The following is a 19,551-nucleotide window of genomic DNA, read 5'->3' as shown; positions in this document are numbered from 1 at the left end:
CCATGCTCAGTATCTTAAGGCAAGAACCTAAATTTAAAGCTTTGCCCCACCACAAAAGACAAAGTGCAGGCTTTCAAAATGTCCTGTGTGTGCCTTCATTTTCAAACTGCCATGGACACTGTAATAGTATGGGGGTGGGGTCAGTAGTTGGTTAGGATTATGCATAAGTAAAAATGACAGTGCCATGGAGGAGAGAGAGCTCTTCCCAAGAAGGGTAAGAAGAAGCAGATCTCAGCAAGATCTCATGAAAACAACTGAATTCAAAATACAATAAACCCAAAGCCTGTGCACAGATACGAGATCTCCAAAAACTGACACAGAGATAAATACACTCAAACAACAGAAAGATCAGGCATACATGTCCAAAAGAAAAGTAATAATATTATAGCAAGTACTTGGGACCTGAGAAAAGTCCATCGCATCCCATAAACCTCCCTGTACTTTCTCGTCTCTGCACCACAGGGAGGTGGGTATCCACACATGTGACCAAGGAGAGTGCGCCTGTCCAGTCTTACCTCATTGCAGTCATGAGCTGGGGTGTGTGAAGGCCGCGCTTCTTCATCGTGAGGCTCTATCACTGTCACCTCTGCAAACTCCTCCACTGATTCTTGAAACTCAGGTAAGGACCTTCGTCCATAACGCTTACCACCCCTAACATATTTGGGCTGAGCTTCTGGTGAGCAGCCTGGGCAAGGAGACAAGAGTTGAGGCCACATTATATGACAATCTCAGCCCTTAACTGACACTCACAGCTGCCAGACACAGCCTCTTATACCTGTCCCAAAATAACCCCCCACCACTTGCCAGTTGTGGTGGGAGTGGGCGTGTATGAGCCATCAGGTCAGGCGCAGTGCAGCTTCTATCTCAAAGATTTACAGACTCTCGAGTATAGATCTGCATATAATGGGAGAGAGGCAAAGGCATCATGGAGGGGCTTGGCTCAAAAATTGCAGAATTCAGATCAGGACAAAGCAAAGGGTCATATTTGTGCTTCTGTTTATTAAATTGGCATTATGCAGAGAGGGTAAAAGAAAGCAAGAGAGAGGGAGAGAGATCACATCACCAAAGAGAAACCTTGGGGGAAGTCTTGGAAAATGATGCTAAAACCAACATCACATGAGCACTGTAAAGTCAGTATCCACACAACCAGAATTAGTGTGAAGCATGCCCCTTCTTACCTGAATGACTCCATTGTCAACCATCCCACTTTCTGATCTATCAGACAAACAGAGTGATAGAATTTGATGGATTCTAATCAATTCATAAGAGTTAATCCTTTATATGAAACCTGGCCTCAAGATCTCATCATAAAATTAGGAAGCTGAAGAATAAAATAATAAATGGGAAAATGGTGCATTCTGCTTTTCTCTCTGTTCATGAACTTCAGTGTTGTACAAAACAAAAAGGAGTGTGCAGAAGGGAAGAGTTATCTCTTGATGACTAATAGGATGTCAGCATTCTGACATAAAGCGTCTTTGGTTCAGCATTTGCCACCACCATCACCACCACCGTTTCAGCCATCACCGCCGTCACTGCCATCACCACGTCACTGCCATCACACCACCGCCACTGCCATCAGCACTGCCACTGCCATCAGCACCACTACAACTACTGACTACGCTTTCTCTACAGTGGCTAGCTTTAAAGCAATAAAATAAATACTTCACTCTATTCAAATGTCATCCTAGATACAAATTTTTAGCTCCTTCCATGTTATTAGGAGAATAAAATATTCCATTAAAATACAAATGACTGGTGATGCTTTGATCTCAGTCGTCTCACTGTCCAGACATACTGTCTCTCTAGAGAAGACAATACGTGTTTCAGTTGAACATAACAGTCTTAATGAGATGTGCCTGAACTCGGACATGTAGACTTCTGGATGAGGGTTGTACACAGATCATCAAAATGAGGGTGGCTGACCAGAGATGCACTAAAAGGACGAACCCTTCCTTATCACCACTGAAACCACGTTAGGGACCAGCCATTCCTTTCTCGCTTCCCTGGGAGGGAGGACTGGGTGACCATGTTTAACTAACAGCCCCCTCTCTCCCAAACCTCCTTCCTTTGGCGAAAGCTCAGATTTCACTATATTCACAAATGTGGCCAGAAGCATTCTGAAAATGCTCAGCAAAGCTCAGAGTGAAGTATTTATGCTAGCTACGCAGTTTCTAGCGATATTTATATCCAGTTTTTTAAGAGTGGAAGCCAAGTTATTGGATTAGGTTAAAGGATTCTCCTACAGGAAGCATTTAAGCATACAACACTTATATTGAAAACCGCATGCATATTTGAAGGTACCTTTTATCAGAAGAGAGTGTGTCAACTTGTGAGTATTCAGGAGCGACCCAGACACCCGAGCTACTTGTTGGCAGCTGACACCCACAGATGCTAGTCAGACAAGAGGCAATGCAGAACCATCCTTAATTTACTGCATATTCTTAAGTTTTAGTGGAAGATCTCAAGATACACTCTTAGTGACTCTGGAAGCTTAGAAAAGATTAAAAGCGAAACTTCTAACCCCAGAAAATAGAATGTGGGATTTTCACTGGGTGAGAACACAATCATGGTCTGGGGATGGCAGGGGCAAAGGAGTTTATCGCACATGCTGTACTTTTTCAGGGGAGAAAAGTGTGAAAGCCCCTCTCTGAAAAAATACACTGTGATCCAATGCCCACCAGTGTACAAAATGGTTATCTAGTTATTTACTACTAAATACCCCCCACACATGTAATGGAACAGCGGTGGTTTAAAACATTCTTTTTTCTAAGCAAGGAAAGGTAATTGACAGCGGACCATGAAGGACCCTCTGGGTTTTTGGTTTCTTTCCTTATTTTTGCATTGCCAGGAACTATAGTAACTACAATGCTTTTAATGAAAACTTTTTTGCTGCATGCTAACTGGTGGAGTACCTTCCTACTGCAGAGCCTGCAACGTTCCCTGGGGCCCACAAATACATCCTGTGCTCAGGACAGGTGTGTCAGCCTGGCAGGATGAAACACCATCCTGGATACACAAGGGCATCGCCAGTACGTTCCTTCCCCTACTGCCCCGAGCAGAGGGAGATTCACCGGAATGGTCTGACTGGGGTGGGCATCCAGCGCACTCCCTGGTGGTTTATCTGTCCCTGACAGGGTGGAAGTGGGGTTCCCTCACCATGGCACACAAACACAAGAGAGGGGTGCTGTGTGTAAAGCATCTCCCTGCGGCGGCCCCAGGTTGAGGCCCACTGGCTAGGGGGAACCGATGCCCACTCGGGATGCTGACTTTGCTCTGTATTTCTCTCAAGAGCCTTTGTGGGTCATGCTTTTGCTGCCAACCCCGACACCTGAATTGGGATAAGGTGAAATCTCTTAGGGTGTCTTCTCTCCTTCTAAATGCCATTGATAACCAATTTTGAGCAGTCTTTAAGTTAATATCGTTCACAGAATGTGCATTCATCACAAAGTCAATTTCTAGAGCAATCTATTAAATGGTATTATCTTTTTGGAATAAAGATATTAGCACATGCAAAAAGGAAGCATGGGGTTTTATGGTTTCCTCATTCCTGAATCTTCCTAACCATGCATGAATGACTAATAAGGCATTAGATTAACCACACCATTTAAAAACAGTCACCTTTTAGCCTCATTGAACTTACATGAGCAGATGGTGAAGAAGGAGGATGTAAAGGTGTAAAGGGCCAGAGAGGACATCCACGGTCATCAGCCACTGTTTTGTTGAGTATTTGAAAAGTCTATGATTCCGATATCAATCTCACTCAAGGTTTTAGAGGTCACAGCATCAGATCCCCAAATGGGAGGTCACAGTGGGGATTTTAAGATACGCTTACACAGTTAAACTAATGAGTGCCTCAGCCCGACTTATCATGTCCTTCAGCAGATGTGCAAAACTGCAGGTCCTACGGCAAAGCTTATTTACCTTATCAGCACATCCAGATGTAGCTTACACATTTCAGGGTTCCATTCTGGAGCAATTTTGTCAATGCTAAATAATACGGGGTTATTCGGTTAATTTAGAAGTAAAATTATTTACATCATATAGCTTTTTAACATAGGTGAAAATAACGGTTCCAGTCATGAGCCCCAAGGAGGAACATGAAATGCCAGGTGGATAAGGTATGAAGAACCACCTGCCTTCAATGTTTTATTTCCTTGAAAGTATATTTATGATTCTCCTTCCCTAAGTTGTCAAGTTTCTGAGTCTTTCCCCCTTCTTTCCCATTTTCCATTTCTCCTATTTAGCATCACTACAGAAAAATTAAAATGGGCTTTGAAGGAAAGCAGATGAGCCTAGAGGAGTCCTGGACTCCAGCCCTGGGGAGTCTACTCTGAGATACAGCAGTCATAGCAAGGTGGCTTTCTAGAAGTCCCACCTGACCAAGTCTAGGGGGTCGATGTTTTGTCCATAAACAAAACGCTTGGTTCCGAGCAGGGGACCATACAGAAACCTTGATTCAATCTCCTAAAGACTGTTAAAGAGTAAGGTGGAAGCACCAAACAGTCTTGTCTACAGAAGAGATGGATAATATTCCCCTAAAGGAGTTCAAAAGAAGAAGAAGAAAAAAAGTTATTCCTTCTTGCCCTAGAAGTAAAGCAAAGTTGATGCTCAGACACCACACTCTTAGCTCCACATCTGGTTTATTTTTTTAAAAAAAGAAAAAAAATAGTTCCAGAATGGTGCTAAGGTTCCAGCACTAGAGTGAGCCACCATGCAAATGAATTTTGACCAGAAGGTCTTGTACTTATAATAAAAGGAAAACTGAAATACAATGTCAGGGCGAATGGGCACTCTGAAGAGACTAGCCAGCTGTGGGCACAGAAATACCCAATGCCCACCTATCCCATAGCTCTCCCAGCTCCCTTTCCAACAGCAGTGTGGATGGTGGAAACGCAGCTTCCCCAACTCTCAACTGAGCTGTGCAGAGTCTGCTTTTTACTCCTTCCTAAAAATGACCACAAACCCCTGTGTGGTAGCCATGGGGGACTCTCAGCTCTCCTAAATCCACAAGATGGATGGCAAAAAGGCAAAGCAATGAGGAGCCCGGAGAAAGCTGAAAGAGTTACCCAAAAGCCTAAACACGATATATTCCATCAAATTCTATCTTTGCAAAAACACAAGCTTAGGGTGTGGAGTGAAGCGGCATTCAGAGCTCATACATGGGAAGTGAGAGGAGATTGTCAGAGATGCACCCCAGTGTCAGGCAGGTTCACTGAAAGCTGTTTACTGAACACCTGCCATGGGCAAAGCAATGTATTATACCTGTTGAGGGATCAGATACTTTAACATTAATTCAAATTTCCTTGTTCCCAAAACGACCTGAGGACACTTCAAAGGATGATAAAGAAAGTCCCACCCTTATGGTACTTTTGAACTGCTCCTTGCTTTCTACTCCCTTTCCTGACCATTTATTCAGCCTGATAAATCACCACTACCCTCCAAAGGACCACTACAGAGCGGTAATGCCTGTCGGAGGCCCTCCAGACTACATTTCTGCCAGGCTCACAGAATTCCTGACATCCATTTGAAGACAGGAAGGGGTCGAAAACGAAGCATGTGCAAAACTCGAAACAAGCGCCTCCAGGGAGCTTTCTTGGCAGAAGGCAGACCCGTAGCAAATGAGCCTTGCCCAGTCCCACCCCGACACTGCACAGCACCCCCACTACATGGCCCCACTCCAACACAGCATCGCCCCCCAACACCGCACAGACCCACACCAACAGTGCACGGCCTCACTTTCTTGCCTATTCTGAACACACCATCACACATGGAGGAATTCCAGTTAGAGTGCAGACCCATACACCAGCTATTCTGACTAAGAAAGGGTGAGAAAGAATTGAAGGGGAAACGGAGAGAGAAAGAGATCTAGAGACTAAGAGACCTAGAGAAAAACTGACAGAGACCAGGAGGCCAGGAGGGAAATAGAGATGGAGAGAGAGACTGAGACCAAGAGACGGGGGCGGGGGGGAGGGAACAGGAGATAGGCAGAGATGGAGAGACCAAAAAAGGGAGGAGAAAGGGTCAAGAGATGGGGATCGACTTAGGAGGAGAGGAAGGGGTAGAGGCCATGGGGGGAAGGAGGAAGTCTGGGGGAGGAGTTGGGAAGAAGAGCCACCAAGAAAAAATGAATAACATCAAAAAGACCTCAGAGGTATAAATGTCAACTGACAGAAAGCTAGAGAAAAATCTAGGAACTGAATAACAGAGTGAATCCAGAGATGGGTAAGAATTGTGGTTAATAGTACAAATGTAAGAAAATCCTCTGTGATCTAAAACGGGTGTATGTCACTAATGCGGAGTTTATGGGAATGTGGAGAAGCATGGGGAAAATACAAGTAATGTAACCTATGGACTATAGCTAACAGCAATACTGTAATATTCTTGCATCAATGCCAAAGATGTACTATGTTAATGATAGGGGGATATGGAAAAAATATGACAAATGTACACTATGGACCAAAGTTAGTGGTAATTATCTCATTATCTGATATTATCTCATATTTGGTAACAAATGTTCGACAACAGTGTGGTGTGTTGGTGAAGAGGCATTGCACGGGAATTCTACATGTGTGTAGAATTGTTTTGTAAGTTCACTATTTCTGTAATAAAAACATATTTTAAAAATAATTTTTAAAAAGTTAAAAAAAAGACACCAAAGATTTTTGGCTTTTGGATTGAACCCAGAACCTCGTATGTGGGAAGCTGGCACTCAACCACTGAGCCACATCGGCTTCCCTGAGTTGGTTTTATCATTTGTTTTGCTTGTTGTTTGTTTCGGGTTACTTTTTTAGGAGGCACCAGGAACTACACCAGGGACCTCTTGTGTGGGAGGCAGGAGCTCAACTGCTCAAGCCACATCTGCTCCCCTGGCCATTCCTTTTTTTTTTTAAGGTTTTTTTATTTATTTCTCTTCCCCTCCCTGCCCGCCAGTTGTCTGCTCTCTGTGTCCATTCACTGTGTGTTCTTCTGTGTCTGCTTCTCTTCTTGTCAGTGGCACCAGGAATCTGTGTCTCTTTCTGTTGTGTCATCTTGCTGCATCAGTTCTCCGTGTGTGCGTGTGTGTGGCGCCATTCTTGGGCAGGCTGCACTTTTTTTCCGTGGGGCGGCTCTCCTTATGGGGTGCACTCCTTGCACATGGGGCTCCCCTACACGGGGGACACCCCTACATGGCACAGCACTCCTTGTGTGCATCAGCACTGTGCATGGCCGGCCATTCCTTTTGCTTCCCAGTGTGCTCCTGCTCTGACAGGAAACCTTCTGCCAGCAGCAGCATCCAGCCTCTGTGTGCAGACAGCCCTGGCCAAGGCGGCTGGCTTCCAGGGGTCACTAGCACCATGCCCCCCCACTATTCCTCTCTTCTGGAAATTCCACACAAGATTCAGATGTTCAGTTTGGGCTTTTGGGTCCTATTTGTGACAGAATTTTAGGAACAGTGTCCACATCAGTTCTTACCAGTCTCTGAACGATGCCTCTTGGTGGAACACAGGAGCTTCTGGGCACAAAGCTAACAGGGGTGCCTCTGATCAGCCCTGCCTGGGAGGGAGACCTAGGGGAGAAGGCTAGCACCCCCAAAGGTGCTGAAGACGGTGGACAAGTGTGATATGGCAGCTCCCAGGGTTGACTGGTCAATCTAAGCCCTAAAGAAGCTAAAGTTGAGTCAACAGAAAAAAAAATTTCTGGTTGATAATCATTTTATGATTATTTTCCAAGTCTTGTTAGGGAGAATCAGCTGGCCAATCCTTGTTAGTAGGCCCTGCATCTCAAGTCACTGAAGAAGGCAGAGATGCATGTTGTATCCTCTCAGGTCCAAACTAATTTCTTTCAAGTAACCTCTTGGCACATGTTTAACATGTTTATGGAGCCCTTTCTCCTATGAGTTTAGTGCAACTTGTACTTTCTACAGCTCCCAATTTAATGATGACCACGTTCAGATTCTCCCAGAAGTATTTTATGTAGTTACTTACCCAGGTAGACTGTAACACTTTCCTGGGCAGCACAGCTTCATGGAAACAGCCTGGGCTTTGGAATCAAAAGAACATGACCTGGACCCTCAGTTGTTGTCAGGGTCAGGAATATTCAAGCTTTCTAAGGCTTGGTTTCCTCATCAAGAGGGGAAAAAAACAATATGAGCTCTGCAGAGTGGGTGTGCGGATCTCAGACAAGAGCTCCCTGTACCCTGCCTGGCAGCTCCTGCCCCACAAGCACACACGGGGACCTTCAGCCCATCACCCGGCCCTTCCAACCTACTCCTGTGGGGCTACCACCCAGCCGGGGAGAGACGCCTAGCATGGAGCCTGGGAGAAACAAAGTGATCAGTCCCTCAGGAAGTTTCCTCAACCTTGGTTTTTTGTGTTTTTTTCTTCTTCTTTTTTTTTCAGTAGTGGGTAAGATTGGTGACAAATTCATAATGATGTTATCCAGTCTATCATCTCAGAAATTGGAGTTACCCTGATCTCATTCTTGTCCCAATTTTTTCTTCCTTGTCCAGCTCCTTTCCCTTCACTGGGCTAGTGTGAGAGGAGCACACTAATTCTCAAAGACTTCCTGTAGAAAACTATTATATTCATTACCCACCCTCCCATACCTCCCCACCCCACCCCCATTGGGAAACCTTCTTGTACACTGGCTGGAGTTGAAATAAACGTAACATATTTGCACAACCCCCTAGTAAACTCTTTCCTTCATCAAAATTCTCATCACAGTTCTATTCATTTAATTTTAAGTAAAAACAATATTTTGCATATGTACATATATTTTGTTTTATTTAAACTTTATTATTTTGAAATACTTTCAAACTTAGAGGACAGTTACACAAAAATAATACTAAGGCCATACAGAGAACTCCAACATACCCCTTTCCTTCTAGATAACCAGATCCACCAATTTTGACATTTTGCCATCTCTGCTGTATAATTCTATCTATCCATCGATCTATCAATCTCTTCTATCCATCTATTTATCAATCCATTTTCTGAATGTCTGAATGAGAGTAGGTTGCGTACTCCTGTTCCTTGAACACTTAATACTGCTGTGCACATTTCATAACAGCAAAAACATTATTCACTTATGCACCCATCTTAAGTGTAATTGAGTTAAAAAAATTTAACATTGATATAAAGTTTACAGTCAATATTCCAACTTTTTCACATGTCCCAATAATGTCCTTTTGAGCCTTCTCTCCTTCCTTGCTAGATCACATCCAGGATCATGTATTGTCTTTAACTGTTAGTCTCTTTAGTTGCTCTTTTTTTCAAATTGTGGGAACATATATACAACATAAGCTTTCCAATTTCAACCTCTCCCAAGCATACCATACAGAGGGATTAATAACATTCACAATGTTGTGACAGATTCACAATCTTCCATTACTAAACCTTTTCCATTTCCCCTAACAGAAACCTGTACTCATTTTGCATTAATTTCCCAATCCCCTTGCTCTCCCTGCTCCCCCAACCACCATCCCTGGCAACCTATACTCTTGTCTCTGTGAGCATGCATATTCTCTGATATTTTCTTTGTAGTTACCATGGGGTTTGAATTTAACATCCTAAATCTGTAATAATCTCATTTGCTTAACTTCAATATCCCTTGGCCCCCCACCTTTATGTAGTTATCACAGATTACATATTTATACATTACGAGACCAAAACTACCATCATTACATTTTATGCATTTTCCTTTTGGATCCTGTTAGGAAGTAAAAAGTGGAGTTATGAACCATATATACAGTAGTGCTGGCATTTATATTTACCCGTCATTACCGCTACCAGAGAGCTTTATTTCTTCATGCAGCTTCGATTTATGGTCTGTTGACCTTTCCTTTCAACCTGCAGAACTCTCTTTAGCATCTCTTGTAGGGTCAGTCTAATGGTGACAAACTCCTTCCGCTTTTGTTTATCTGTGGATGTCTTGTTTCCTCATTTTTGAAAGACAGTTTTTCCAGAAATAAAATTCTTGATTGGCAGCTTTTGCTTTCAGCACTAATATGCCATCCCCTGCCTTCATGTCTCCATGATTTTGATGAGAAATCAGCACTTACTCTTATTGAGGGTCCTTTGTATGTGACACATTGCTTCTCTCTTGGAGATCTCAGAATTCTCTATCTTGGCATTCAACAGTTTGATTATAGTATGTCATGGTATAAGTCTATTAGAGTTTATCCTGTTTGGAGTTGGTTTAGCAACTTGGATTTGTATATATGTATGTCTTTCATTAAATTTGGGAAGATTTCACCATTAATTCTTTGAGTATTCTACCACTTCCTCTCTTCCTTCTCCTTCTGGGACTTCTACAATGTATGGATCTGAATGCTTGATGGTATCCCACAGGTTCCTCATGCTCTGTTCACTTTTTTCCATTCTTTCTTCTTTCTGCTCTTTAGACCGGACATTTCAATTGTCTTCAATGTCACTGATTCTTTTTGTGTCAGCTCCAGTCTGCTGTGGAACCCTTGTAGGGAATTTTTTTTTTTAATTTTTTTATTCATTTTTTAAAAATATTACATTAAAAAAATATGAGGTCCCATTCAACCCCACCGCCCCCACCCCACCACTCCCCCCACAGCAACACTCTCTCCCATCATCATGACATAGCCATTGCATTTGGTAAGTATATCTCTGGGCATCGCTGCTCCTCATGGTCAATGGTCCACATCATAGCCCATACTCTGCCACGTTCCATCCAGTGGGCCCTGGGAGGATCTACAATGTCCGGTTATTGTCCCTGAAGCACCACCCAGGACAACTCCAAGTCCCGAAAATGCCTCCGCATCTCATCTCTTCCTCCCATTCCCCGCACCCAGCAGCCACCATGGCCACTTTTCCCACACCAATGCCACATCTTCTCTGTGGACCTTGGACTGGTTGTGTCCATTGCACATCTATGTCAAAAGGAGGCTTAGATTCCACATGGATACTGGATGCAATCCTCCTGCTTTCAGTTGTAGGCACTCTAGGCTCCATGGTGTGGTGGTCGACATTTCTTCAACTCCATGTTAGCTGAGTGGAGTAAGTCCAATAAATCAGAGTGTAGGAGTTGAAGTCTGTTGAGGCTCAGGGCCTGGCTATCATATTGTCAGTCCAGAGATTCAAATCCCCTAGATATATCTTAAACCCCAGCACCGACTACAATTTCAGTAAAGTAGCATGAAAGTCTTGTGAAAAGAGATCCCATCTGTGTCCAGCTCCATCATGCAGAAACACCAGCTCCAAAGAAGGGCCAACTGACATGGCAGTGAACCCCATCTGCCATGACCATAGAACCTGTGGGTCTCTTTAGCCCTCAAAAGAACCAATACCTGGGGTTGTATCTACTTTATCTGTCTCTGAGACTCTGCTCAGGTGTGCATAAGGGCAATCCTTCTGACAACCTCCAGACTCTTTTTTAGAGACTCATAGCCATATAAACTCATTTCTTCTTTCCATTTCCCCCTTACATTAAGTCAAACAGCATTTTAAACTCCTGTTATTATATGTAGACAGGGATATTCTGCTGGTCCGTGTTGAACCTTTAATTCAAGGTCATTTTCTAGTTGCATCATCAGCTGGTACTTGGTAGTGATCCCTCAGTGCCAGGGAGGCTCATCCCTGGGTGTCATGTCCCACGCTGGGGGGAAGGCATTGCATTTACATGCTGAGTTTGGCTTCGAGAGTGGCCACATTTGAGTAACCTGAAGGCTGTCAGGAGGAAACTCCTAGGCACAGTGCTGCTCTAGGCCTTGTTCTTATTTCAGGCATATAGGCTCACAAGCATAGTCATTAGTATCAGGGGCTCACTGTTGGACCCTCATTCCTTCCTGGTCCTTACCATTACACCTGGGGGACTGCCGCTGCTCCCCTAGGGACCACGACAGAGTACCCCTGGCCAGGAACCCAGTACCCCCCCAGCTGTTGTTTTTAATTGTTGCCACTATGAGTATATCCAAACATTACCATGCACCCTGGACATATGCCCTGTATAACTCCCTGTCAACCATATATCACCTGTCAATAACATCCTATACCAATATTCCTCCACTGCCATTGTTGAACCACTCTGTGATCCAAAACTTCCTGAAAAGTGAAGCCCAATATAATGTCAGGATCCCTTACTAGTAAAATGGAATATAGCGATGGGTTTAAAGGTTAGATATAGAATACGTATTGATTTGGAAAAATTCTACATCCTATCTTTTTCTTTTTCTTTTTTCCTAATTATTGAGCTTCTCTTCACAAGAGCCTTAGATCACAGTAATTCATATATACAATATACAGTACTCCCACACATCCACCATAAAACCTTTTCCCTTCCACAGCGATATTCTTATAACTTATTCATTATCATATTTACTTAAACTGATGTACAGACTGAGACAATAGCTTTCAAACAAGATGACATCTGTGCTTACATTGTGGTCCATACTTTAGGATATACAGTTTTCTAAATTTTTAGTTATCCTATGTTTTACATTATGGTTTACATTATTAGTCTGTCGTCCCCTATATGTTTTGGGTGTAATATTACATGTTTTATATCCATCCTTGTGTACTCTCACGAAACTCCTCTCTTAAGGGAATTTTTAATATCTATTACTGTGGTCTTTAGTTTTGTTTGGTTCTTTTTCATAATTACCATCTCCTTATTGGTATTCTCTTTGTGTTCATCTATTGTTTTCCTGATTTCCTTTAGTTCTTTGTCCGTGTTTTCCTTTACCTCTTTGAGCATACTGTGGAACATTGAACCCAGGACCTCATACATGGGAAGCAAGCACTCAACCACTGAGCTACATCTGCTCCCCCCTGGTATATTTTTTAAAAGTCCTTTTCTGGTATGTCCCAGGTCTGGTCCTCATCATGGATGGTTTCTAATGCTTTAATTTTCTTTGTCTAGGCCACCATTTCCTATTTCTTTGTATGTTTTGTAATCTTTTGTTGAAACATGGACATTTTGATATTTTAAAGTATTACTGCTGGAATTTAGACTCTGAGATATCTGTTCCTTAAGCGTATATCCAGGGAAGCGGACTTGGCCCAGTGGTTAGGGCGTCCGTCTACCACATGGGAGGTCTGCGGTTCAAACCCTGGGCCTCCTTGACTCGTGTGCAGCTGGCCCACGCACAGTGCTGATGCGTGTAAGGAGTACCGTGCCACGCAGGGGTGTCCCCACGCAGGGGAGCCCCAGGCGCAAGGAGTGCGCCCCGTAAAGAGAACCGCCCAGCGTGAAAGAAAGTGCAGCCTGTCCAGGAATGGTGCCACACACACGGAGAGCTGACACAACAAGATGATGCAACAAAAAGAAACACAGATTCCTGGTGCCACTGACAACAACAGAAGCGGACAAAGACGACGCAGCAAATAGACACAGAGAACAGACAACCGGGGTGGGGGGTGGGGGGTGGGGGGGAGAGACATAAATAAATCTTTAAAAAAAAAAAATTGTGTCTCCAGCTAGTGTTATGATAGAGCTTTCCTTGAATGAACAAACAAACAAACAAAAAAAGGAAACAAAACACATTTCCCAGTCTTTGCCAATTGACCTTTCCTCCAGGGCTTATCCATATAACCCAGTTTAGAGAATAGCTCCAGGCCAACCCTGTTAGGGCATCCCTGATTCTTTGTGCATATACAATTTTCCCATTTACATGGATACAAATGTGCCCTCTTCCCTAGAAAACACTTGTTTCACAGTCCAGGCATATCTACCATATGTACTGTACCATATGTCCTACAGCCAGCAATCCCTTGCCCAGGCAACTACTTTTCTGCTCTACCACAGCAGTCTATAGGAGAGCTTAGTGAGCTGTCTCCTACATGCAGGGCAAGTTCTGAGATGGCAAGTCCCTCAGGCCACCACCAGACAGACTGGGCCAGACTTACATGCTCCCAGTATATGCATGAGGGTTACTCTGCTCTCTCCAGAACAGAGACCAGGGACCACACTGGGAATATGGGTGGGATCCAAGCCGAGCAGGTGAGGGATGAGGGTGGGGCCAGCTGGGGCACCACCAGATCCTACCACTTTCACGTTGCCTTTTTCTTGATTTGGCACTTGCCCTGTTACTGCAGTCCTTTAACCGTTTTCTGGAACTTTGAGAAGGATGTTTCTGCCAGTTCTTGCTGGTTGTTCAGAGCCTCTGTGAGAGGACAGAGCCCTGTAGTGCCTCGCTCTGTCATTCCGATTCGACAACCTATACATAGGTTTTTAAAAGATGGCCATTTTGCTCTCAGTAAAATTATAATAATAAACATTCTTCTATACCACAGTTTAAAAACTGCTGAGTCTTCAATTGCAAAGATACACCATCACATCCCTAACCAATATACTGTAATATACTTACACATGATTTAAGTATGCATGCTTACGCACTGTATGTTTTACTCCAGCTTATGTATATTTATATATGCACTATTTTATATATCCACAAAATTTTAAATGGCTATCCTTACACACACATCTTTATGCATACCCATAATTATATGTGTAGCATAAAATCTGATAGTGGTATAGGTTGGCCATACAGATGTTTATAGTTCCTGATACCTACTGTTTTATGTAATTCCAGAAAAGTTCTATCATTTTACATGACCACCAATAGGGGTATGGGCGCCCCCAATTCTCCATGACCATTTAAACACACTCCTTACACTCTCTTTTGCTGTTGTTTGTGGTAGTAGTGGTTTGTTTTTGTTTTTCTCTTTTGAAGAAATTTCCTGGCCTTCACTGTTAATATCACAAAGACAATAGGGCCCAAGGGGATTAGGTTCTTATCTCTAAAGACAGAAGAGCAAAATAAGCCTCTTGAGCTATCTGTGAATAAAACCTCCTAATGCAGATTGTGTCTCTTGGAACCCAGACCTCTGATGAGAGTGTCGCTGCAATCAGGGTCTAACCCAATGCCCAATCACTGGACCTGCTTCAATGCACATCTGCTAAGTGAATGAAATGATCTGCTTATTATATTTACGGTTTTTTCAAAGTATAAAAAAAATAATTAAAATTAGGTTGGTTCCTGGATGTAGAAAAAAACAACAATCATTTGCACCAAAAAAATGTCTAGTCAATTTTTCTGATGATTTGGCTTTTCCAAATTGAAGATTTTCTTCATGGATAAACAAAGGAAAGACCTTTTGTGTGAACCAGATTGGGGCAAGAAAGGGTTTCCTGCATTATGCTAACATCTACTACAGAACAGAAACCTAATGCAAGATGAATCAAACGAGGACAAAATCTCTGGAGAGTGGATCCAGACGGCATGTTGATGCCATGTAGCTTGGAGCCTGCGCCAGCATTTCCATTACAAAAAATCCTATAATGCAAAACCACAACAAACTGAAGAAATAACTAATAATTAAATTGTCTCTCTCTTACTCCAGAAAAATAATTTAAAAATTAAATTGTACATGTTGATCTGAGGGAGGTATGCCACTGGCAATGCTAATCAGTTTGGAATTTACAAGGCATGCCCAATCCTTTTTTCTGCCCTTATCTCAATTTCTGTATTTTTCATTGTATTATTATTAATTTTGCTTTTCAGGGGAAAAAACTCAATAGTCGCAAAACCATGAATATCAGAGATAAAAAGGATGCTGAAAGTAAGCTGTTCACATTTCCTAATTTTAAGAATAAAGAAACCATGTCCCAGAGAAGATATAAATGTCAGAGCCCAAGGCTAGGGAAATAATTGACTTAATTCAACCTTTGGTCAAATCCCATTAGAGCTTTGTTTTTCATGTTACTTATATACAGCTGCTTTTTAAATTAGAAGAATAGGAAAATATGAAATATGCTGGGCATTCATCCTTAGGAAACAAAACTTTATGGATCAATTTATGGTAGGTAAAATCTTACAGAAATACAAGGTCAGCTTTTTTCATAGTTTTGGACAATGTCTCTCAGACAGTCAAATCTTGGAGCTTAAGGTGATCTAAAGTATTTTCCAGCACAACTAACTTTGCATTTGAGGTGACGAGTAAGAGGTCACCCACTTGGACAGGCCTGACTCCTGGCTCTAGGGTCTTTTCACCATATCAAGCTGGCTTTTCTATATTACAGTCTGGAATGACATCTGATATTTTTAACTTCTAAAAATCCTAAGACCCCTGCTGCCCTCCACAAAAATATCACAGACCTGGCCCCTTGTGGTAAAGACAAAGTTAGTACTGAGCAGCCAAACAAAGCTGAGGATACCAGCATTCATATCCCACACCATCAGGTGAAACCTACCCCTTCCTGCTGCCTCTGGCCACTTGTTAGAGTCTCTAGGCCAGGCTGCACTGACCAAGACCAGAGCTTACCCCCAGCTCATCCACTTAAGGGCTAAAATCCTCAAGTGAAAGCCTTTTCGATTCCCATCTTCCTCTGCCACTATCCTATCTGTTACTTTCCTCTTTGGGCCTCAATTTGCTCATTGATTAAAAAACAAATTTAAAAACCCCACAGCATTCTCTCCAGCTCTAAAACGCCATGGTCTATGATTTAAGGAATGGTTATTTCTGTAAAGGGGTGAACTCAGTGGCCTCTTGAGAGACTTTTTGAGTTCTGCCTGTTCTTCTGTCTCTTGCCAGCCAAGTCAGACAGCCTGTGCGGGCGGGGTCACATTTTAGAGTGGGTGGGGGTAGAAAGTATTTATGATCCCCATGAACAACTGGAGGGGCCAAGGAGAGAGAGACAAAAAAGAAAAGACACAGATGCTCGGGAATGAAGCGGGGAATGTGGGAGGAAGGCCTGACTCACTGTTGCACATACTCTTAAGGCTCAGGTCAACACGGTCCTAGATTTTACCCTGCCAGGCATGTAAATTCTAGAAGCAACTGTTATTGAAAAGTACTCCACTGCCTCATTATACTAGCTTGGGGCAGTTCCAGAAATAAGGATGAAAGGTCCAGCAAAATTATAACAATCCCTTCTGTGAGTGGCCCTGGAAGACTTGTCCAAATGGCACTCTCTACCAGCACAGCAGTAATGCACACCCATGACTATGAAGCTAGCATGTGGAGCTAGATTTATAAACTTTTATTTTCTGACTGTACCAAGCAATTTGATATGGTTATGAATTCCAAATATAGATACTGGACTATGTTTGTAATCTGGCCTATACCTGGGTGTGATTGAGTTATGACTGGGGCTTTGATTGGGCCATGTCATTAGGGCGTTGAGTCCCCACCCCTTGGTGGACAAAAGGCATGGCAAAGAACAGAGTTGGAGGGTTTTTAATGTTGGAGTTTTGATGTTGGAGTTTGATGCTGAAGCTGGAGCCCCAGGGAGAGAGACAGAGCTGTTCACCTGATAGTCTACAGTTGACCTTGTGGAGAAAACAGAGGAGCTGAGTCCAGAGGAACCCAGGAAGCCTGAACCCTTGCAGATACCGGCAGCCATCTTGCTCCAACATGTGGAAACAGACTTTGGTGAGGGAGTAACTTATGCTTTATGGCCTGGTATCTGTAAGCTCCTACCCCAAATAAATACCCTTTATAAAAAGCAACCAATTTCTGGTATTTTGCATCAGCACCCCTTTGACTGACTAATACAGCAGCCACTGTCTACCATCCTACTGTTTAGATCCCAACACTGCACAAATCTAGGGGGCACTGTTCACATTTGTGGTCATCATAAATCTGCATATTTATAATGACAATTTTCTGGCAGGTGATAGTAAATGTCTTGAAGAAATGGCAGTAAAGGGATCATGTGGACTAAGGACAGGACTGCCCACTTCCAAACACACGTATCAGTCCACAGAAGAATACTGAACTTAAGCTTATATTACCTATGCTATGTCAACTAAAATGTACCCTAGTGGTGATACCACCAAAGCTCTATGCAGGGTCCTCAGATCTCATGCTATTCTTATCAAGATAACAGACAACCTAAAAAAAAAAAGTAAAAACACCAATAAAATGAAAACCTATTAGAACAAAAGTCCATTTCCCAGCAATGGTCACTTATATAAATTGTACTTTTAGGATAGAATATGTTGAGAACTCAATTAACAACCCTCTGGGGCTCCCTGGGGGCTTCCAGAGAGCTGTGTCAAGCCTCAGAGTTGAGACTCCCCTTCCTAGAGGTGGTTGCCATTAGCAGAAGGGGGGAGACTCAGTCCAGAATCCCCAACACTGCTAAATGCAATGTTCATCCACATGGCACAATCTGGAGCATCTGAGAAGCTCAGAGGAAGAATTAGATCACCAGCCAGGATAAGAAATGAGTTCCCATCTGTGCTCCCTCTAAATAGGTCACATTGAATGACTCCTTGTAGTACAAAATGTTAATGATTTCTCCTCAGGCTCAAAACCAGACTATATTTTCTGGTGTACTCTTTTTTTGAAAGTTGAGTTTATTGAAATATAATTTACATACCGTATATCTCACCCTTTTAGTACATACTTCTACAGGTTGGACAAACTAATACAATTGCGTGACCACAACCACAATCAGGACATAAAATAGTTTCATCACCTGCAAAATTCCCTCATGCCCCTTCATAGTTCACTCTACTTCCAGCCCCTGACAACTACCGATCTGATAAAATTAGACTATACTAAAATATAAATTTCCACATCCCCTTAAATATTCATCACCTCCACACCTTTCCCCACCTCACCCCCCTGCCAATTTTGAACTCTGAAATCAGGATGTGTCTTATAATCCAGGACATTTTACCTTAATAACTGGCAAAAATTTTTCTTTTTAGAGAAATGTAAAGTAACATCATATCTTATATTTGAGAGTGCCTTAAAAAAAATCAATGAGGGAAATGGATTTGGCCCAACGGATAGGGTGTCCGCCTACCACATAGGAGGTCCAGGGTTCAAACCCAGGGCCTCCTAACCCATGTGATGAGCTGGCCCACGCACAGTGCTGATGCGCACAAGGAGTGCCGTGCCACGCAGGGGTGTCCCCCGTGTAGGGGAGCCCCACGCACAAGGAGTGCACCCAGTAAGGATAGCCACCCAGCACGAAAAAAGTGCAGCCTGCCCAGGAGAGGCGCCACATGCACGGAGAGCTGACTCAGTAAGATGACGCAACAAAACAGATTCCAGGTGCCGCTGACAAGAATACAAGCGGACACGGAAGAACACACAGCGAATGGACAGAGAGAGCAGACAATGGGGGGGTAGGGAGGGACAGGGAAGGGGAGAAAATAAATAATAATAATAATAAATCTTTAAAAAAAATCAATGAAGTACAACATTAAGTCTTTTATTTCATAAGATTCATTGAATATTTACTATGTGCTAAGTCGTCTGCTGGGCACTGGAAATACAAAAATGAACGTTTGGTCCTCAAGGCACTGTCACTTGAGACAATTATAATGAGATAATGTCTATAACAGAGGGATATCCTCTCACTAGGAATAAATAAAATTATCTCAAGATTGTCCACCTCTTTCCTTTCAGGCATTTCCCCAAATCACATCCTTCCCTGACATCCCCAAATCTCATTTAGCTCACATAGGACTGAAGATGAAGGCAGCACCATTAAGCTGCACTCCACTTATTCGAAGAATGAGTTATTGCCACACCATCTGACACATTGCCTAGGAACAACCCAATTATTTCTTCTATGACACGCTTC

General features: G+C 42.9%; 1 protein-coding gene across 4 annotated transcripts in view; it reads right to left on the bottom strand.

Annotated features, from left to right (window-relative positions):
• Window positions 1–19,551, bottom strand: part of NIN (ninein) — a 105,824-nt gene that overhangs the window by 63,046 nt on the left and 23,227 nt on the right. For 3 of the 4 annotated variants that reach the window (XM_058293440.1, XM_058293441.1, XM_058293443.1), the window contains exon 5: window positions 516–685. The exons of the other annotated variant lie outside the window; for it this stretch is intronic. In XM_058293440.1, the coding sequence (XP_058149423.1) occupies window positions 516–685 (170 nt within the window). The remainder of the gene's footprint in view (window positions 1–515; window positions 686–19,551) is intronic. 4 annotated transcript variants of the gene reach the window in all.

This window comes from Dasypus novemcinctus, chromosome 3 (assembly GCF_030445035.2).
Source record: "Dasypus novemcinctus isolate mDasNov1 chromosome 3, mDasNov1.1.hap2, whole genome shotgun sequence".
In the NCBI taxonomy this organism is placed as follows: domain Eukaryota; kingdom Metazoa; phylum Chordata; class Mammalia; order Cingulata; family Dasypodidae; genus Dasypus; species Dasypus novemcinctus.
Note: the sequence above shows the minus strand (reverse complement) of the source record. Positions and strands in the feature narration are given on the sequence as shown.